The following is a 22,704-nucleotide window of genomic DNA, read 5'->3' on the forward strand; positions in this document are numbered from 1 at the left end:
TTCTTTTCAAGAAAGCACACCAAAAATTACAAAAATTTGTAGTTAATGTTATCCTTCAATTCAGTTATTTGTCACAGTGTTCAGAAAGGGAGTGAGATGGCGTGATGTTTGAATGTTTTAATGGAAGAAAGCAGCGGCTGAGATAGGGAAGACGTAAGCTATCAGGCAGAGCAGGGCATGTATCACGCAGGGCAATTACACCCGAACTCTCTTGAGAAGCCCACGGAGAGCTGTGAGCTTTCAACCACCCATGTGTCGTGGTATCTCCGTGAGGCAGATGTGGAGCCAGAGACTGGCGCTGGGCTCAGATGATTTATGTGTTTTCAAAGTCCAAGGTTTGAAATTTGTTTCTTTGATTCTCAATTCCCCCTTTTTTTTTTTTTTGCAAATGGGTGGCTTATTTTTTTTCCACATGTGAATGTTAGAAAACTATCATCTGATCTACCAGTTATAGCCAGACTTCATGCTCAGTTAAAGCCATGATAAACTCCTTCCTTTGTACTGTTCTTTATAGTAGGTTTCTCAATATGAGGGATAAAACCTTAGGATTCTCTGCCTTCAAGAATCATGATCTTTGAAATATTTTTAAGTGGACAGTTACAATTATAATTACCGTATATTAGAAGGTCTACTTTTGGTGGGAGAGATTATGATGATCTGAATTCATATCCAGTTCTGATGGTCCATACGACTCACTTATTTGTATCAAAGTAAATTTTATCTTGGAATAATCTGTGCTTCAGTGCATGAACGAAGAGACTTTGAATGAAAGGTCGGATCCCAATTTGTTACGTTTTAAAGAAACTTCACACTGGCTTCAACATACATGAAGCACTTTTATTTATGCCAGTGTCCTCCTCCTCGCCTGTGCTGTCCTGTAGACATGCATGCCCAGCTCTCGTGTTCCCCTTTCTTCTTTTTCCACTGTTTGTATCTTGGCCAGGATCACGGGCTGGCAAGGAGAAATGGTCAAGGTTAAGTTGATCGATGGTGATGGAGTAAGAATTAAATGATGTTGCTCAGCTGCGTCATCGGCCCATTTAAAAACCCTTTTCTGAACATAACACCTATTGCTGAAATCTGACAAAATGACACATCCAGCACCCAGGCCAAGACATACTGACTGTGCACTAGCAGCTGCCTCTTGTCACACTTTGGCCACCCTGGGCTGACTCAGCCGCATAGACCAGTGTTGGTGCATTTTGCTTAAGATCAGTGGAACCTCCCAGTACACTGCAGTACCATTGTGTTCTGTGCAGCTTCCTCCACTCAAAGTCATGTTGTGAATTTTACCTGCATCCCCTGTTGACTTGTAGTTAACTCGCTTGAATCTTTAAATAAGCCGCTGCTGATGGGTGCTTGGATGGTTTCCAGTTTGGTCCTCTTCCCAATGGTGCTACTCTGGGCATGCGAGGGCTTGGCTGTAGTGTGGGTATCACCCATTCTGGGGAGGTGTGTACTGCAGGGAGGATTTGCAGGGCCCCGAGTGTGTGACTTGATGCTGCCTCTCTGTGAGCTCTGCAGTAGGAAGCCCCTCCTGGGGTCAGCATTGTGGCACACTGGGTTAAGCCACCACTTGTGACACAGGTATCCCACACCAGCATGGTTTGAGTCCTGGCCTCTCTGCTTCTGATCCAGCTCTCTGATAATGTGCCTGGGAAGGGAGCAGAGGATGGCCCAAATGTTTGGGCCCCTGCCTCCCACGTGGGAAACTTGGGTGGGGTCCAACTCCTGGCTTCACCTTGGTCCAGCGTTGGCCATTGCGGTCTTTTTGGGAATGAATCAAGTGAACCAGCAGGAGGAACCTCCTGAGTCATTAGAAAGAGCTCCTCATTTGCTCCTGGGCGTTTTACGGCACGATGGCTCACTGGTGAGATCTAAGTGACTCACGAACCTTTATTACAATTCTTCTCCCTGAAAGGTGCTGTGAAAGGGCATGTAACATGGAATCTCGCCACCAGGGGGCTTCCTAGCTTTGAGGAGTGTCAATATCGCTAATACAAGTGGAATAAGCTCCACTTAAATCCCTGTAAGCAGGGGCGAGCATTTGACCTGGTAGTTCAGATGCTACTTGGGCTGCCCACATCCCATAGTGGACATTTGAGGTCAAGTGCAGGCTTCTCCCAAGTCCACCTTCCAGCTAAAGCACACCCTGCAAAACCAGGTGATGGCTCAGAGACTTGTCTGCTACCTACACGGGAAACCAAGATGAGTTCCAAGCCTCTGGCTTTAGCCTCACTCAGCCTCCCTTGCCTGTTGTGGACATTTAGGGTGTGAATCAGCACATGAGAGCTTATTTGTTCATTTGTGTTCTCTCTCTTTCTCTCTCTCAAATAAATTAAAAAATATATAATTTTGAACACATGTAAACAAGGTGATTATTTAATATCACTAAGCCTATATATGCTAGATATTACATTATGTGATAATTGATGAAATATAATTTACCACATCCTGAAATGTCCCTTTACAAAATTTTACACCATCTCAACTTAGTCTGCCGAGTCATCAGTTCATGAGCAACACACGTTGGTTCAGGTGTGTCGCAAGAGTGATTTATTCCATTCTGTGAGTCTGTGAGCACCAGAAGTCCACATCCAACACTTATGCCATCAGTCAGTCGATGTTTTATGCTTATCTCTCTACCTTTCAGGATATACCTAAATTCTCTTTAATTTTCCAGTTGTCTGCTAAAGAGTTTAGTTCTGCCACCTGATTCACACAATGACTCAACAAACATTTTCTTAGCTTCCTTTGTATTGACTCAAAGTATTGTGCCAGCTACTGGCTATGGGATGTTGAATAAAATCCCACACAGTCTCAACCCTCACAGAGATTTCTAGTCTTAGGGAAAAGGTATGTATGACATACCATTTCAAATGCTGATGTGTGTGATGGCATTAATAGAGTCCGTCAAATTCATGAGCCAGAACCTCTTCAAGAGACTTTTGGAAATTAGGTCTTTGCAGAGGTGACCAGTTAATTATCCTGGGTTGGGGACAGGTCCTAAATCCAATAACTGATGTCTTTATAAAAAAAAAGAAGAAGAAGAAATTCAGCTACAAAGGCACAGAAACACCCAGGGAAGAGGCCATAAAACGGAGATAGAGCCAGAGGGGCAGAGCTGCGAGTCAAGGACTCCCGGAGCCAGGAACAGGCCAGGAGGGATTCTGCCGACACCTGGGCTTTGGACTTCCAGCCTGCAGAAAGCTACAAGAACACATTTCCCTAGTTTTGAGCTGCAAATCTTGTAGTCATCCGCTGCAGCAGTCATAGGAATCTAATACAATTTATGTTAGGTCGAGCTGAAGAAATTGCCCACTCACTGCTCTGACCCACGTAGACAGCAGTAGGGTATGGTTCACCCTCACTTGTCACGAACGTGTAAGAGGAAGACCTTGTTGTTCAGAGAAGCCTGCTCTGAGGAGTTGTGGGTGGAACTGGAATCTGGAGAGCAAGTAGAAGCTAGTGAAGCTCAAGAGGGAAGGAGAAGGGTCCCCCGCAGAGGGCACAGCAGGTGCAAAGGTCCTGAGGCAGAGGATCTGGAGCATGGCAGAGGCGTTGGCAAGCTGAGGCTGGACACAACCAGGCTGTGGTGTTCAGGCTGCCTATTTCAGATTTTAAGAGGAGTAGCATTCCACGGAAGGGTTTTATTCCAGAAAGCGGGATTGCCGTAACAATATGGGATGGAGAACAGACTGGAAGGCACCCAAACAGATGGGGAGAATGGAACAGGAGCAGAAGGCTGGGTGGTGTCTTGGCCTAGGGAGGCACTGCTGGGAGATGGCCCCTCAGGGGACCAAGAGGTGATCAGGAAAGAGCTCCATCTTGTCATTTTGTGCCATGTCCCTCTGGCCCTTGGTGTCTGTCTGAAGTCATGGGATTCTCATAAAATCTGCGAGCCTGTCCTGGCGCATCGAGAATCCTCAGGTCACTATCATTGCCGCGCGTAGCCATTCAGCTGCTCCAGAAAGCTCCTGGAGAAGTGTGCCTTCGTTTTCTCCCTTCGCCCCTTGCTCTGCGTTCCCAAGCACTCTGTTTCTGCCTCGGCCAGAGCAGGCATAGTATTTTATCATCATCGTCTGTTTCTAGAACCATCTGCTTGGCTACAATACAGCAACTTATTTTCTTTTTTCCCAGAACTGAGCTAGGAACCTGGTGTATGGGGTTGTATTTATAAATGACAGTGTTGGCTGGCACCACGGCTCACTTGGCTAATCCTCCACCTGCGGTACCGGCACACCGGGTTCTAGTCCCGGTTGGGGTGCCGGTTATGTCCCGGTTGCCCCTCTTCCTGTCCAGCTCTCTGCTGTGGCCCGGGAGTGCAGTGGAGGATGGCCCAAGTGCTTGGGCCCTGCACCCCATGGGAGACCAGGATAAGTACCTGGCTCCTAGCTTCGGATCAGCGCAGCGCGCCAGCCATAGCGACCATTTAGGGGGTGAACCAACGGAAAAAGGAAGACCTTTCTCTCTGTTTCTCTCTCCCTCACTGTCTAACTCTGCCTGTCAAAAAAAAAAAAAAAATGACAGTGTTGATGTACAAACAAATGACTGGACAAATGCGTGAATTAACACGTACTTATTTCTGCTCCATCTTATCATGCTGGGTTTGGCCTGAGAGAGCAAATTGCCTTAATTTCTAGTGTGCCTTAGGTTAACTGATTTCTTTTTCTGCATGTTCTACTTACCACTGCCAAAGATTGTTGTACTTGTATCAATGAGCTTTGAGAGGACAAGTCTCATAAACCTCTCTGCTTGCGTGTGAAGTCATTTTTTCTGATGGCCACATCTTTTGGAGGAGCTGGTGGTTTTGTGACATTGAGACCTAAGTTTTGATTGTGGTCGTTGTCCTGATTCTCATCAGATAATGGGGAACGGCCATTGTGCACACATCCAGGAGGGAGGAAGGCAGTGAACAGACCGCTTCCTCCTCTAAATTAGATTATTCTCTAAGAAAGCCAGAAGCCGCCCATCTCATAAAGGCAGCTAAGGGCTACTGTAAAATATTCATGTCATACAGCACAGAATGTCAGAGCAATTTCTACTACCCGATGAGAAACCCAGAAATCGAGGTGTAGACTCTCCCCATGACCCCCCGACCCAGCTGGACTGTATGGGAGTTGGGATGCCTCCCAGTGCTGCACTCATGGCCTTCTATACAGAGGGGAAGGGCTGCTGCCTCTCTCCCTGTTATCAAAGCTCTCTGGCTTCCCAGGTAAATTTTTCCACAACCCCAAGAAAAATTGCAATTCCAAAATAAAAGCCGCCCCAACAAGGGCATGATGAGCCAAGCTAAGGATCCTGGAAAGCTACCTCCCTAACACCCCCGAAGGCTGCCTGCACTCCAGGCACTCTTGGAAGGGAATCAGTACTGGAGATGCAAATGGGAAGATGGGACAGAGCAGGCCTGGAGAGAGGTCCCAGAGCAGAGTTCAGGAGGGGCTGCAAGGGAGGCTACAGGGGAAGGGAAAGGCCAGGGTGAGAGAGTGTGGGAGGAATTCCGTCCTTCTGAGCCCCCGCCTCCCTGAGGGGCAGTCTGCAGAAATGCAGATATGGGGTCTGCAGCCAGTCAGTGAGTTCACTCACTTGCCTCCCATTTCTCACGTCTCCCTGGCGTTTCAAGTTCATAATGCCCGGGCATCTTTACAACCAAACAGAACACTCTTGCTTTATGGACCTAATATATGGCTTCTGTGTTGAGCTTTTCTTTTGACTCTGCCAAGATCACACGACCAGTTTTCTTGGTAGCAGTCAGTCACTCTTTCTAAATATCACCACTCGGCAGGATGCTGTAGCTTACATTTTTAGGTGATATTCTTTGGATTTCTAGTTCTAGCATAAAAATATGTGTAAAACAGTTTTAGTGTTAAATTAAGTGATAGTAAGCTATACAAAGTAATATGTGGGATGAATAGAGATTTATGTTTGGGAATATATTACAACTTTTGGTTCTCTTCTGGTTTCATTTTTCGGGCAGTTTTGGTTTTGTGTTTGTTTCCCCATAACTCACAAGTTTTGCAAGGCAAGCACACGTGGCACCAGGAGACATGTACTTAGTGGGCCTTTGCTGCCCTCCACTGGTCCTTTATGGAATTGCTCACTGTCAGCTTCAATTCTAAAGCTTGAGTTTTCTATCACTTGTGCCATAATGTAGTTTCTCCATTTTACTCCTGTTTTTTCTTTAGTTAAAGCAAAGTGAAGCGAATGCAGACACCAAAGAGAAGCTCCCTTTGCGCCTGCGAATCTTTGAAAAATTTCCAAACAGACCACAGATGGTGAAAATCTCCAAGCTCCCTTCAGATTTTACAGTTCCTAAGATCAGGTATTGAAGTTTTCTTTAGTTGTATATCTGAAATGTATTGTAAACTATGCATCCCGATATGATTCTGCCCTTTTTTCAAACTCATGTGGGTTTGTTTCCATTGTGAAGGTATTGCCTGTATTTCTACTCTCTCTTCCTCTCTTTTAATAATCATGGGAGCAGTTCCTTCCAGTAGAGACAATTTTGCAGTAGCAGTAGCCCCAGAAAGAAGGCTGCTGGGGGTGGGTGGGGCTTCTCCCTGGAATGCGGTTCCTCTGGATCTTGACTTCCTGGGTACCCCTGGGACAGAGGTGCCTCCTGCCACAGGAATACCCCGGGAATGGTCAGCCTCTGGCCTGAGGCCATGTGAGGGTGCAAGGGCGCATTTTTCATGAAATACAGAGATCACACCTGCCAGGTCTCTGTGATACTCCAGCGTATTTTGGAGACAGCCATGAGCAGGTCCAGTAGACATGAGCCTTCCACATCTCACAGAAGACTCCTGGCATTTCCGCTCATATTTGTTGGATTTTTCCGACAGCTTTGCCTTCTGGTTATACAAGTACATAGAAGATGCTTTAAAGCATTAAAGGAAATTCTTCTATTTGTAACTCAACAAACTACAAATAGAGTCAGCATAATATAAAATTTTAAAATTATAATAGTTCTAGGAGGAGGTATCAAAGCAGGACAGAATCCAGTGCCATAGTATTTGAATTAAAATTGCTATATCCTTGCATTTCTGATTTTTTAAAAAGCAAAAGTAATGGAATTTGGTTATTTGAATGGCTGTTACTTGACTTCTCATTATCCTTTAGTGATCAGATGAAGCTCACTTTAAGACACCTTGAAATATAAAAGGGTCCCTCACAGAGTCTTATGATGAATGGAAATTTGGAAAGGAACTAATTCTTTTGATTCTTACAGGGGAAAGTGTCTTGTTACCACAGCCGGATTAAAAATGCATCAAAGTTATTTCAGGGGTACCAATTTATTTGTCTAAACAGGAGTCACTGTGGACTCGGGAAGCTTCCTTGAAATTCAGTGTTCTGGTAACTGGATGTGAACACCACTCTCCCTAGTCGTCTCTGTGGTCTCTTGTCGCTGCTGTGTCATAGCTCAAGCAAACGCATCATTGTAGGATGTCGCTGTTATTGATACTGCCTGATGTGTGTGTGCTTCACTCGCAAAGGGAGAGCTTTATGAAGCAGTTTATCGATCGCCAGCAACAGGATACCTGCTGCCTCTTCCGGATCCTCCCTTCGGCCTCCTCCTCTTCCTGCGATCACCCCAAACGGTCAGCCATCGAGGACAACAAATACATTGATCAAAAAGTAAGGACCCGTGTCTTCAGTGACCAGACTTGTTAAGAGTACGTGTGTCATAGACAAGAATCACGTGGCTATTTGGGGGCCTGAAACCCAAGGCATCAACAGAATAATGAAGGGAACGATTTTATCCCTGGGCAAGTTCCCTAAGCCTAACTTTTAATGTGTTTTAAAGATTTGTTTGTTTGTTTAATTGAAAGGGAGATAGAGGGAGAGACAGAGAGAGATCTTCATCCAGTGATTCAATTCTTAAATGGCTGCTATAGCCAGCTGTTCTTCCATGTGGGTGGCAGGAGCCCAGGTGACTGTGCTGTCTTCTACTGCCTTCCCAGGTGCGTTAGCAGGCAGCCAGACTGGAAGCTGGAGAACCAGCACTTGAACCTGCACTGCAATAGGGGTTGCCAGTGTCCCAAGCAGCAGCTTAACCCACTGTGCCACCTTGCGGGCCCCAATGGAGCATTTTTAAATCATCAATGCTTTTGAATTTTGCTTTGCTACAAGTCAACTTTTGGGCTGTGCCACGTGGTGGCCACATCACTTTGAATCCTTGGAGAGCCCCCCAGTGTCCAGTCCAGGCTGCAGGATGGCGCACCTGTCCCCTCTGCAGGCTATCAAGCTATGTGCAGTTCCTACATCAGGCAGAGAAACTACGGGAGCTGTCTCAAAGAATCTCTCAAGATAAGCCCCTTTACGGAGCGCTTAGTATGTGACAGGAATTCCTCCTGGGTACATCACCTCATTCACGTTTCCTTTTTACCTTTCTCTGTAGCATCTGAAAAGTAGATAAGAAAATGTTTCGCTCAGATTCCACAGTAAAACACGAGGGGAGAACCACAAGCGTACCAAAAAAAAAAAAAAAAATTGGTTAACAGTCTTAAGGCAATGTAATTTTCCCCTTGTTAACATTTAAAAATGACTTAAGACACAAAATGCATTGTCTAGGTGCCACGTATGTGGGGATGTGGGTGTGTGTGTACGTTACACTGTCAGGATGCTGTTTGCAGTAAGGTAGCACGTAATAACAAATCAGGGAAAGATGGGCCGTGAGTACCACGGTGGTCCCATAAAACTCTATTGCCTCACTTCATCAGAGCTGTCTCAGTTTGTGTAAGTGCCCGCCGTGATGGTCACACGATGACAGAATGACCTCGCCGTGCATGTCTCAGACTGCATCCCTGTTGTCAAGGGACACAGGACTATATGTCCGTTCAATCACGTAATCTTCATCCATTTACTAAATCAGCCAGAAAATGACAGATCCACAATAAAGTTTGCAACACAGTGATTGAACCTTAGAGTTTGCAAAAGCATCCAATTCAATTGCATTATTTCACTTTGGAATCCCTAGTTTATTTTCAGTTTCTTAAATCATCACTGCCCTTGTGCTGTTGGTTATAATGAAACCTGCACTGCTCTCTCATCTTGTGAAAATAAAAATGCAGCTCTCATCATTCAGGACCCTGTCTTTCCCTCCATTCTCCCCCACCCCCAGGGACCCAGCGTGGCGTGTTCCCTGCCTCTCCCCCCCCCGCCTCCCTCTCCCCCACCTGAGCCCTGTGACACACCCCCTATTTCTTGCCTCTGCGTCTCCCCCACATCTGAGGTTCTCTGCTGTAGTTCATTTTGTTCTAGATTAGGATGGTGTTTCCCTTGATAACATGCTTCTCCTTTCTCAAGGATTCTCACCTACTTCTTTTCTTTCAGTCTGTGCAGAAGTTACTCCTCTGTCTTACACAATCTGGAGTTCTAGGTGACAAATCTGATGCCAATGTGGGTTGTGTGTGTGTGTATTTTGTTGTTGTTTGTGTGTGTGTATGTGTGGTCATTTCAAAGCAATGAAATTTTTTGGTAGACCAACCTAGATGTTTATGGAAGCTTACAGACTTTTTTTTTCTATCTTTCAAATTCAGAAATTTTATGTTTTTTATCTTTTCTTATCAGAACTGCCCAGACTGGGAGTCAGCTTACAGACTATTTGCTTAGAAACATTTCCATTCTTTATGTGTTCCATTACTACTTTTCTACCTTAGGATTTTCCATCTCCTTCTCTTGTCTCTTAAGATAAACATTCATATCTCTCTCTCTCTCTCTCTCTCTCCCTCCCTCCCTCCCTCCCTCCTTCTCCCCCCCCCCCCCCCGCCCAGCTTTGAGATTTTGAGATTTTTTTTTCTGTGCTTGGTATTCCAGCTAAGATCAATCTTTCCTTTTAAACTTTCAGTGAAAAATTATGAAATATAGGTATGACTCTTAAGTCTCCTTAAAAGGCATTTCCTCTCACTGTTTGGCTAAATGCATCAGCTCTCTTCTGCACAGTTAGAATTCACTCAACACCAAGCACGGGGCATGGGAGCAAAGGTTCAGATGTCAGTGGGCACACACGTGGGAGGAGCAGGACTAAGAATGGAATCTGCAAACTAGGACCCGGGTGGTTTTTGCTTCGCTTTGTTTCTTGGTCCATTTCCTGTGTTCCAGACTATCTGAGACTGGGTGACTGGTAGAGAACAGAAGTTTATTTGACTCCAATTTCTGGAAGCTTCAGGTCCAGTAGCACGGCACCAGTATGTGCTGGGCTGCACGTGAGGCTGACCTGCTGGGCCCCGATAGGACATAGAGCATCTCTTGGCAAGACAGAGCGAACCTGCCAGACACGGCTGCTTTACTCACAAAGCCACTCCCTTGAAAGCTCAACCCATGAATCCACAGGTGACCCCACTTCCGGCTTCCACATACCAATCACCCCCAAGAGCCCACCTGTGAACACCATCCGCAGATGAACATGGGGACACAGTCTCCCACACATGGTGTTTCGAGGACACATTCAACACCGCAGTTTCCATAGAAGACTGAGCTGGCAGTGGGAGAGAACCCCAAGTCTGGCCTGTGTAGTGACCCCCTAACTCCAAGAGCTGATGTCCTTGATGTCCAGAGTGGCAAAACCACAAGTAACCGTGTCCCACCGGAAACTCAGCTTTGAACTGTTAGATCAGGAAAGTTTGTTGTCTCTCTCAAAGGAAATGTGATATTGCTCACAATTCCTGAACAGTGGATTTTGGTTTGGTGAAGAAAAATAAACAGAATCTTGGCAGGTGCGTGTAGGGGAAGGAGTCTAAGTGCCATCCCTGTGTGCACACTTCACCCCTCCTCCATGAACTCTTTGTGGGGCCAGCTTCACAGAATTTAAAATGCCATGTCTGAGCTCTTAAAAGTCCTTATTTTTTGTGGCTCCTTTTAATCTCATCACAACAATTATGTGTAGCTAAATGAAAGATAGCAATTATAGTACACTCTGTAATCTTATACATGCATCTCTTGTAATCTTCTGAAATACAGCAAAGCACTGCTTGGTTGTATCCAAGTTATTTAGTGTCCAAAAGAAGTGAGAACTTTTGGAAGATTGCAGTCAGTCGCTCATCCACACCCAGATCATGGTAAATGATGCCTGGGTCACCCTTCATTCTGTAGTGGCTTAGTTGGCTGTCTATAGATAAGCTACGGATGGGATGGTAGTTTTTTAAAAAGATTTACTTGTTTATTTGAAAGGCAGAGTTACAGAGGGGGAAGGAGAGAGAGAGAGAGAGAGAGAGAGAGAGAGAGAGAGAGAGAGAAAGGAAGGAAGGAAGGAAGGAAGGAAGGAAGGAAGGAAGGAAGGAAGGAAGGAAGGAAGGAAGGAAAAAAATCTTTCACCTGCTGGTTCACTCCCCAAATGGCCACAATAGCCAGGGCTGAGTCAGACCAAAGCCAGGAGCTTCATCAGGGTCTCCCACATAGGTGGTAGTGACCCAAGCACTGAGCTGTGGGGAGCAACTGGGAGCAACTCGGACTAGACTAAGTTACTGGAATTAAGACTTATTCTATGCATCTGCTCTCCCACAATATGGCGCTGGGAGAGGAGGAAACAGCTTCTACACAGCTGCCTCCAGTTCAACCAATAAGCAGCAGGACCTGCTCCTGATTGGAGGAGAGCAGCGTACTCGGCGTGTGGGTAGCAGAGTTGGGATTGGCGGAAGAGGACTATAAAGGAGGAGAGAGACAACATGCACCAGGAACATCTAAGGGGAACATCTATCTGAAGGAACACCTGTGCAGCCCCCGAGAGACCCGGCTGGCGGTGTGCCGCTCCCCCGCGGAAGTGGGGAATGTGGCAGGGGGAACCGCCCTTCCACAGAGGTGGAAGGGTCGGTAGCCAACCCGGGAAGAACCAGCAGCAGACCCGGGGAGGGCCGAGCAGACAAAAGAACAGCGCAGGGTCCTGTGTCGTTCCTCCACGAAGACAGGGAGCGACATAATGGTGCCGTGACTCGGATAGGAAGCCTAGGCAGGGTTTAGTGTCGTTCCTCCGCGAAGAGGGGGAGCGACACTGAGCTCATCTTCTGTGGACTTATCACACACATTAGCAGGGAGCTGGATTGGAAGTGGAGTAGCCAGGACTCCAACTGGCACCCTTAAGTGGCTTTACCCACTATGCCACAATGCTGGCCCTGGAATAGTAATATTTACCCCTATGTATTTGATGTTAAAAAAAATTTATGGGAAAAATGGAATTAAAAGGCAAATTTACTTAGATACAAATTTTTTTTTTGAAATCTGTGCAGTTTTTACATAATGTGCATTTTCTATGAATCATTGAAGACCCTTATATGCATGGATTTCAAATTTTTTTGTACCAAAATAAGCTTCTCTTTTGATTTGACTTCCCACGAACTTTTTGAAACATCCTCTTCGCTTTCGTCATCTAGGCCTGTGCTCCAGCACGGGAGTGGAATGTGGAGAGTGCACCTGCTCGCCCCTCAGCACCAGGGCATCCAGCCAGGGGAGCAGCCTAAGGATATTAACCCTGTTACCATCTATTCTCTCCCAAAGTTTCAACTTCACTTAGGTCCTCAGGAAAGCAGAGGCGATTCCTCTCAGGGCCCACTTGTCTCCAGTTTTAGCTCCTACCAGGTCCCAGCATTCTTCACGCATCCATAGGGTTTGACCTTCCTATTGGGTGCCCCTGGGCCAGGGGAACCTGAAACAGGAAATCCTTTGTAAGTGGATTCCAGTGATGAGGGTTCCGTGTCAGCACACAGGGAAGAGAACGCCCCTGGCATTTGTGTTTTAAATAGGGCAGGCCTTTTCCATTTCTTGTAAGAAACCCTAAGCCCACTGAGAAGCAAGGTTCATATAGGCAAGGAGCAGAAGTCCAGAACAGCTGTTAGCTCCCCTTAAGTAGCAGTTTTCAGGGATTCAGAGATGTCCATTTAAATCCCAGCAGACCCTGTAAGGTGGTGGGCCTGTAGTTCTTCACCCTTCAAGGAAAACACCATCCAAGCAACCATGCAAACTGAGGCTGTATTCCCTTGAAGAGTGGTGAGAAAGGCCTAGATAATGAGGGACAACTTATCAGTGATTCTCACAACATCACCAAAGGCACAGCAAAATAAAATGCTCCTAGACTCATTAAGGAGAAACCGCTGGCTCCACTCTGCTAGCAGGAATCGCCTTTGTCTTGTCATGGTAAACAGAGTCCCCAACCTGCAGATAACAAGACAGGCAGAAGAAACCACTGACAGTGACCACCAAAGGGAGTTTGCTCTGCACTGCAGAAACAGGGAAGCTCGTGTTAGGCAAGACCTTGGCTTTGAACAGGGATAGGCAGTTCCCAGGGCAACCTCTACTTGGCAGAGACTATTTTAAAAAATAGCCCTGTGTGATACATTTAGATCACAGAGTTTCAATAGCTATTCTTTCCCAGTAGACGACAGGCAAACACAAATGTGAACTCGCTTAGCCTTTGTTGGGGCTTGCCCAGGTCCTACAGACAGAAAGGATTCAGACTGAGTGTCCAGATGCCGTGGAAATGACATCCGCGCGAGGCGGTTCCCACGCTCTCTTCCTGCTCCCCAGCTCCCGTGGGTTACTGAGAAAGCATCCTATTCCTGTCCCTGAAAGGAACCACCTGCACATCGTGAGCAGGGCTCATCTAGTTTCTGAGTAGAAAGAAACCAACCAATAACCTTTGCTCACCTTTTTTTTTTTCCTCCTCCTCAATGACGTGAAGCTCTAGTTTCCTGGAGCAGAGCTCTTGTTAATGAACTGAGCTGTGAACTTGGCTTTCTGGGAAGCTGGTAACAAAGCAGCCCACCAGTCCTAGAAGTGAGTCATCCCCTCAAGGGCGAGGTCTTTGGCCTGCGTTCCCTTGGCTTGTGTGAAATCAACACACTAGAACCTCCCAGAACCGTATCAGCCTGAGATACAGGGAGGGGCGGGGCCATCCCCCCCACCCCACCTGCTGCCCTGCACTTCTGCCATTGTGTGTGACAGCCCACATGAGACTGGACAGCAGCTGTATCTCCAAAACAGGACAGTGTCTGCTGGTACCTTTCTGGGCTTCCTTTTTGTTAAGCAGATAAGCTGTTTCCTTCACAACCCAACTCATGTCCCACATGTAGAGGAAAATGTGAATAGAATCACTGGTGTTTTTACCCTTTGTGTTTCCTTAAGTCTCAGCACTCATTCAGCCATTCAGCAAATAGTTAAGGAGCACTTGGAATCCACCCACCACTCTCCTGAGTGGTGGGAATTCAGCAGTGAGCAAGACCTGAATCGGTATGATTGGATGCAAGTGCAAAGTCTTTACAGGACCCCCTATATCCTTGCAGAAGGAGAGCTGGAACAGGGAGGTGCCCTGATCCAGGCAGAGGGTAACCCATGGAAAGGCAGAGGAGGCATGGTGTGCTTGGTGTAACCGTGTGGGAGAAGCAGGCACAACAGTGATGATGTAAGGCAAGTTCTAGTCCTCAGCTATGACATAGCGATAACTCCTATTTTCAGTTTGTTAAAAGAAATACTGGCATATATGTTAAATACCTAGCTCTGCACCTGCCATCACATAAGGTAAGTTGCCCTCAAACCGGGTGAGAAAAGTTACTGGAATGAAACCATCCCCATGAAACCAGTCTCAGCAAATGGACTTCTAGCACCATCAAAGAGAAATAAATGCCTTCTACTTACACAGATTTGACCTTCAGATCTAACCGTCTGATTGATCACCAGATTTTAATTGCCGGTTTTTGTTTTCCTCGTTGGGCATGAGGCTGGTTTGTATCTGAGTTTGATTTTTGTTGGTATTCCGATGCCCCATCGTTCAGTCCGTATCCCAGACTCTCAAGAAGTAAATCAAATTGTTCTAGAAAGATTCACTTTTCACAAAGCCTTGCTGATTGCCACATGTAATTTTCTCTGTGATTATAGCGTGTTGGATGATTTGTTCTAGTAACTGCACACATAGCGAGTTACTCAGCCTGGTCTATAATTTCCAGGATGAACGTTGACTTACTTAAAAGGGGGGGTGGGAGAGAAAGAGAGGAGGAGAACAGCCTGTTTCATCTTTAAGGCTTTTTCTTTCCTGAAAGGATTTTCTGAAATATCAGCATCGTGTCTCCACAATACCATTCGAGGCACACTCCCTGGGGAAGAGTGGGAGATTATGAGAGATACGTGTAACCAGGTGCTGTGTCTCAAAGACACAAAGTCATGTGGCCCCAGGAGGGGGGAATTGATGCTCATCCAGACAGAGACATCCTGAGCATTTTTCTCTTCAACTGCCTTCATAGAAATTGCTCGCTCATTTAGCCGCAGTAAGAGCAAATAAAAAGGTGCATAATGTAAAATCCAAAATAAAAAATTGCACTGATCTTTGCAGTGAATTTTTGAACTCAAAATGTAACTATATATGTGTACTCTTTCATTTCATTTTTTAAAATACTTATTTATTCATTCAAAATAGTGACACAGAGTGGGAGGCAGAGATCTTCTATGTGCTGGTTTACTTCCCAGATGGCAGCAAGAGCCAGGGCTGAGCCAGACCAAAGGCTGGAGCCCAGAACTCTACCCAGCTGTCCCACATGAGTTGCAGGGAGCCAAGTACTTGGGCCATCTTCTGCTGATTTCCCAAGCCATGAGCAGGGAGCTGGAAGTAGAGCGGCCAGGACTTGAACCAGCTCTCAGATACGGGCTGCTCGGATCATCTCAAGCAGGAGCTCAACGCACTGCACCAGGACACCAGCCCCCTCATTCTCATTTTTTCTTGCTTGCTTTCTCCCTCCCTCCCTCCCTCCCTCCCTCCCTCCCTCTCTCCCTCTTCCTCCCTTCCTCCCTTCCTTCCTCCCTTCCTCCCTTCCTCCCTTCCTCCCTTCCTCCCTTCCTCCTTCCTTCCCTCCTTCCCTCCTTCCCTCCTTCCCTCCTTCCCTCCTTCCCTCTTCCTTCCTTCCCTCCCTCCTTCCTTCCTTCCCTCCCTCCTTCCTTCCTTCCCTCCCTCCTTTCCTTCCCTCCCTCCTTTCCTTCCTTCCTTCCCTCCCTCCCTCCCTCCCTCCCTCCCTCCCTCCCTCCCTCCCTTCCTTCCTTCCTTCCTTCCTTCCTTCCTTCCTTTTTTTTGTTGAGGACAGTTGTATGCAAACCGTGTGCTGAGTCCTGGTGAAAAATATATTTTTCTATCTTCCACTAATGTGAGAGTAGCAGTTCCCGATCAGTGATTGTTTTTGCAGAGTATTGAATTGTGTAATCATTTTCTGTCTGGGATTATGTATAATGTGCTCACTGGCAATCAATAGTAAACCAGTCTAGGACTGAGACTCTCCTTGGAGTAATAGGGAAGATTTTTAATCTGGTGTCTGCACTGCCTCCAATACAGTAATCAAAGAGCCGAAGCTGCTGCTCACTCTATTGTTAAAATGTACATTTGCTCTTCTTTTTAAACTTTTTTGAGTACAGTTTTACTTATAAGTTTCTCACTACATGTTATACCAGTCTCAAGGCGCTGCACCTGCCACTGAATGATGATGCTCCTGTTATTTGTCCCTGAAGTTCAAATGCAATTTCAACATAATTAGAGTCCGAGGCTGCTTCCCTGTACTACCGGAGCGCCATGCATTTTAAGTTCACAAACAGCCGCACGGTTAAAAGCATCTGACATTTTCTCTGGAATGGTGAATCCACTCATCGCTTTGTCTCTGCATATATTCAGTCTGTCTGTTTATATGAGCTAGAACCATAAAGTAGTTTTTGTTTTTTCTGTAATTAAAATCTGTGTAGCCTATATCTGCAGTTTCTTTCCATTAAGCACTGCATATTAAACCCATCTAATTTTTAAAAATAATTGAAGATACTGATTTTCCCTGGTTCTGTGGATCATCAGTCATCATTACTGTAGACTGGCGAATGGGTGAAGCATTGGAAATTTGGCTAACTCTGTAGCAATGCCCAGCTGCGACCTTCCTGACTTTGTCACAGAGTTCAAGCACAGAAAGAATCGAAGCCAATTAACTTTCCAGTCATCGAGTTTCCAGTTTTGCAAGGTTTTCCAGTGTATCTAGCAAGTTCACTGATTTCAGAATGGGCAGTTCTCCTTCATAATGTTTATTACCTCACTCACATTCGTTATTTCAAGGATTAACTTTGTGAGGGAAAAAATGGAGAGCAGAAAAGAGAGTAAAGAGGATAAGTAACCTTTAATGTGAGATTGATCCATTCCTCAAATAGATTTGGAGCACCAGCTACGCACAGGGCTCAAGAGTGGGGGGAAATGGAGCAGGTGAGGAAGACCCTGTGCTTACCACATGGAGCAAGGATCTAGTGCAGTCAGAGGAAACAATGCGTTCCACTCAGAGCACGGGGTCCCTTAATGCTAGATGTCCAAAAGGCCATTTGCACAGATGGACTCATATCTGCATAGTTTAACTCTTGTGCCTGGAGTTGTCACAGGATTATGAATTCATAATGTTGAAATGACTTCAGATTAAAAAAAAAAAAACTTGACCCTCATCTAAAACTCCCTTTTCATTAATTCATATTTTAAGGCATATTTCAGAGCTTCATGACATATTATAATGATGCTCACCTTTTTCTACATTTTTGTAAGACTATGTTGATCTCGCTGCCACCTACAGAAATCACCTTTTAAGTTCTTTCTTTCCAAGTGTAATGTCAGTTCCATAAAAAATCTATTTTATAGACGCCTCCTGCCATACATGTGATCTGTCATATGCACTTTGGGATTAACTTTCAGTTCATGGTTGCATGAAAAATTCAAATACAGTCAAATGAAGTACCCCTTTCAACACATGTAATTTAAAGCAATTGCTTATTTCCAACTACTTTATTCCATATGGGAGACTTGGTCAATAAAGTGAATCATTACAATAATCCCAGGACACCTTGCTAGCAGAAATAGCATCCGTCAAGCACTATTCGTGGCAGTTTTGTGTTTTGTAATCATATGTTTTATAACCACTTTCCCATTTATTATTAATCTGTTTAACATTTGCAAAGTTAAAGTCAGAAAAGTAAGGCCTCTCAAACTTCTTCCCAGTTAGAAACAAATATATTTTTAATGCTTCAAACCAAACCTGTTGTCTACTATTAGCAATGTTTGTGCAGTTCTTTATCCTGTTGCTAACAATGAATTCATTCTGAAGATGGTTACCTGGGACGAGCTGATCTCAGCATTGCAGCCTCCTTGAGGAATCTAGTACAACCCCAGTAGGTTCTATGGTTAATTCCAAGGGGCTGCACAATTGAATTAATGTTCTGATTAATTGAATATTGAATACGGTGATGCATCCTTGACTTCAAGGAATCACTAAATGCAAAACATAAATACTGTGCCGGCTCTAGCTTTACTAAGAAAATGTATTGCTCTCTTTTAGTACTTCAGGGATATTATTCTGCAAATCAGTTATACATGGGGAGAGCAAAGCAAAATGGTTGGTTGGTTTAGGTTTTGCATTAGGATTTGAAATAAGCAAGAGTTTGTAATATGCACAGATCTGTGCAATGTGCACAAATCTTTCACCTCCAGCAGTCATTCTGTTACAGCATAGCTCAGGAAATGTCTCTAATATTGCCAGGCGAGTGAAACTTTACAGAGACATCAAGATGTAGATTTGAACATGGAAAATGTATGATCCACAGTTCTAATAATTGTGCAATTTGTTCTTTGGTGAACTTAGACAACCTAATTTTTATGAATCTCAGATTTCTCGTCTGTAAGACATAATCCTCCTGTAAGAATTAGTTTGACGCTTAAATTTAATATATATATATCCATAAAACCAAAAACAGACTTTTAAAAAGCCAAAAAATTATAAAAAGAATGTAGAGATTTTGAAATATCCATGTGATGGAAATTTATACAGTTTTTATTTAGTGACTTGACAATGATATTCTAGATCAAGAATACAGAAATGGTTTACAAACCTTAACCTTTTGTTGCACCATAAAGGATTAGTAAACATACACCAAAATCAATATCCTGGAGAAGACAATATTTGACCAAATGTAATGAAATTAAAAACCCAATAACAAGAAAGTAAAAACCACCAAAAAAAACTCCTACACATTTGGAAACTTAAAAATGACTTTGAAGCATCTAATGGAGCAAAAAGCTACAATAGAAACAAGAAAATATAACTGGAAACTGAAGATCATACTGTATATCCAGGTTGTGGGAAATGGTAACAACATTTTTAGAGAAAAAAGTAGCTTTCAATGTATATCTGATAAAGGAATAAAGGCTTAATGTAATTAATTTTCCAAGCAATTTATTTAAAAAACACCAATAAAACTAAGATGGCCAAATGAAATAAATAGTAAAGATAAAAGCAGATATTAATCAAATCAAAGGAAAGTGGCAATAAATAGTATGAGAAACTGGAATTTCTTCCTTGAAAATACTAAGAAAAGTTACAAGTCAACATTAAAATTCACACAAAAAAATGAAGTCTTCTGGAAAGATTACAGAGACGCACACCTTGGTTTTGATCTTGAATTTTCACACACACAGGAAGGCCATATAACAAAACCCCAAATCTCTATATATAACTCTTAAAGTTAGGCAATCCACAAACCCCCAGATCAAAGTAGTTATGGACAAACTGGTAGCCACAGGATTTTCATGGTGTTGATATCCGCAGGTAGAAACCAAGGCTAATGGCAGTGTCCAGTGAAAGAAGCAGAAACCACTGCAAATTTTCTCTGCAGAAAAACACCCAGCAGCGGAATCAAAGTGGAACAGACCAGGGACAAGAGTACCAAGGAACAGAGCAAATCCAGATAAAACTGAGGGGGTGGGGGAAGATGGGGCTGGGAATCAGAGCTGGAAAATCCAGATAGAAAGCTGCATAGTTGACTGTACTGGTCCACTTTCTGTGGCTGTAACAAAATCCTGAGGCTGGAAATTTCATGGAGAAAACAGATTTCTTTGGCTCACAGTTTTGGGAGCTGGAAGTCTGGGGTCGGGCGGTTCCTTAGGTTTGGCCTCTGGTGAGAGCCTCATGACAGGTGGCATCCTGGTGGCAGGAGCACATGCAGTTGAGACCACACAGAAGCCAGAGAGATGCAGGGCCAGGCCTGGTCTTTTGCAGCACCTCATTCTGTTGTCCCTAACCAGGGCTTGGCCCTGGTGACCTAAGGGCCTTCCCTAGGCCCCAACTCAAAGATTCCAACTCTCCAACACTGCCACTCCGGGAACCAAGCCTCCAGTAAAGGAAGCTTTTGGGGGACAGGGTTGGTGCAAACCTCAACACTGATCATGTCACCTCTGAAATTAGAAATACTGAGGGGCCAGCATTGTCCCAGCTGCTCCACTTCCAATTCAGCTCCCTGCTATGGTCTTGGAAAAGCAGTGGAGGGTGGCCCAAGTATCTGGACTCCTGCCACCCACGTGGGAGAGCCGGGGGAAACTTCTGGTTCCTGGCTTTGGCCTGACCCAGACCTGGCCGTTGTTGCCATCTGCAGAGCAAACCAGCAGATGGAAGATTCTCCCCCTCCCCCTCCCCCTCCCCCTCCCCCTCCCTCTCCCTTAAGAAATCTTAAGAAAAGAAGTGCTGAACTGTTTGGGAAAGTTAAATCTGCATAAAAATAAGCAAGAGAAAGTTACCAAAGCTGAATTCCCTGCAAAAAGTATTACAAGAACAAAACAATCTGTCTCTGTAGACAATGAGAACATGCCAAAGTCATGCCCACCAACAGCCCAAGGCATGCATACTACTGCAAAATTAAGCACTTTAAAAATTATCGATAGTTGACATAGTGACATAAATAAGAATTAGAAAACTCGGAATGAGATGCTGAACTTGGGAGAGTTATGAATAGAAACAGCAAAAGAACATAAAGGGACTAGATACAGCTAATGATGCCTTAAGAGAAATAGAAAGTGGAAAAGAGGAAATTTTTTAAAGTAGAAAAAAAAATTAAGAGATACAAGGGGCTGTCTGCAGTGTTGGCATCCCATGTGGGTGCCAGTTCAAGTCCTGGCTGCTCCACTTCTGATACTGCTCCCTGCTAGTGTGCCTGGGAAAGTCAGTGGAGGCTGGCCCAAGTGTTTGGGTGCCTGTGCCCATATGGGAGACCTGGAAGAAGCTCCTGCCTCCTGGCTTCAGATTGGCTCAGCTCCAGCCAAGTGAGCCAGTGGATGGAAGACCTTTCTCTCTGTCTCTACCTCTCTCTGTAACTCTTTCAAATAAGGTAAAGGGGGGGGGGGCAAATGACTTGCAAGAAAATGACATAAAGAAAATTAGGTCCAAAGTCTACATTTTAGGAGTCCCTAAAAAAGAGCATCAAAGCAAGACATCAGAACAAGCGTAAAACTCTTCCAAAACAGCAGAATATTTGAAACTACAAATGTAGAACAGGAAAATGTCAGCCATGAGTGACCACCACCAAGACTCAGACCAGACAAATTTCAGGACTTTAAACTTGAAAGCAAATTCTCCTGGCGTCTATAAAAAGCACACATGCCTGACGAAAGAAAGGACAGTGGATTATCCTCGGGCTTCCCAGTCCCAGTGCTCTGTGCCGGCAGGAAAGAGAGTCTTATATAGGGGTGCCCAGGGAAGGAATGTGCTGGCCAGGTTCTTTGTAGCCAGGAAAACAACTCTCAAGCTTAAAGGGACAGAGCAATGGTTTTCAAGCTGTCATCAGACACACACTGTGGTATGCAGGTAACATTGTTCCCATGATCCTTTCCTAAGGAGATTACTCTAAAGTACGCTTCAGACAACCCAGTAAACTCCAGAATTGGCTCTACAACATTCATAACAGCTGGGGGCAAACATTCTTTTTTTGTTGTTGTTTTTTAAAGATTTATTTATTTGAAAGGCAGAGTTACAGAGAGGGATCTTCTGTCTGCTGGTTCACTCCACAAATGGCCTCAACAGCCAGGGTCAGGCTGGGCTGAAAAGCCAGGAGCCAAGAGCTTCTCCCAAGTATTCCACATGGGTGCAGGGGCCAAGCGCTTGGGCCATCTTCTGCTGCTTTCCCAGGCCATAGCAGAGAGCTGGATCAGAAATAGAGTATATGGGACTGGAACTGGTGCCCATATGGGATGCCGGCACTGCAGGCAGTGACTTAACCTGGTACACCCCAATGGCAGCCCCAAACATTCTTCCATAATAATTAAGACTATGGAAAAGTACTTCAAAAAATTTTTTTTGAAATCCTCATATGTGAAGAGTCCTGGAAAAGATTGTGGAAAATGAGTATTATGAGAAAACAGTGCATGGGTTTCAAAAACTTTACACACCAAAGTAACTCACCTTCTAATTCTATTTTCTACAACCTATTTGAAGCACTCCCACATGAAGATTGATGTAAGGAGTGTACTGTGTTCTGACTGTTGGCTTTGGCAACATGAGCACAGCACAAATAAACAAATGCAGAGAATGGGAAGAATTCCTTTAAAATAGTAGCTAGTTGTCTTGGTTGTGTTAGGCATTGTTATTCGGAGACCATCATATAGGAAATAAAACTGAGTAATTATGAGATCGTTTAATTCTACTTTCCTTGTGTCCCCAATAATCCAGAGTGTGACGTGTTTGGTGAGGGAGAAAAAGATGTCACACTGAAGACCTTAGGTTGGTCTTGTGGCCTGAACTTAATCTGTCAGATTAAACTCAATGGCCTCAACTCCACGACCCACTCAGCAGTAGTGAGCATTGCTGGAATACAGATATTTCTGGGAACACCACTTCCCAGTAACCATTCCAGGGCTTCTGGGAGATTGTTGATTTGGAACGCGGAGTACACAGAATGACCTTG

The 22,704-nt window shown here is 44.8% G+C and overlaps 1 protein-coding gene across 2 annotated transcripts in view; it reads left to right on the forward strand.

The window, feature by feature from the left end:
* Window positions 1-22,704, forward strand: part of NALCN (sodium leak channel, non-selective) — a 375,525-nt gene that overhangs the window by 280,334 nt on the left and 72,487 nt on the right. For both annotated transcript variants that reach the window (XM_051849987.2, XM_051849988.2), the window contains 2 exons: window positions 6,186-6,322; window positions 7,494-7,635. In XM_051849987.2, the coding sequence (XP_051705947.1) occupies window positions 6,186-6,322; window positions 7,494-7,635 (279 nt within the window). The remainder of the gene's footprint in view (window positions 1-6,185; window positions 6,323-7,493; window positions 7,636-22,704) is intronic.

Source organism: Oryctolagus cuniculus, chromosome 9 (genome assembly GCF_964237555.1).
Source record: "Oryctolagus cuniculus chromosome 9, mOryCun1.1, whole genome shotgun sequence".
Taxonomy (NCBI): Eukaryota; Metazoa; Chordata; class Mammalia; order Lagomorpha; family Leporidae; genus Oryctolagus; species Oryctolagus cuniculus.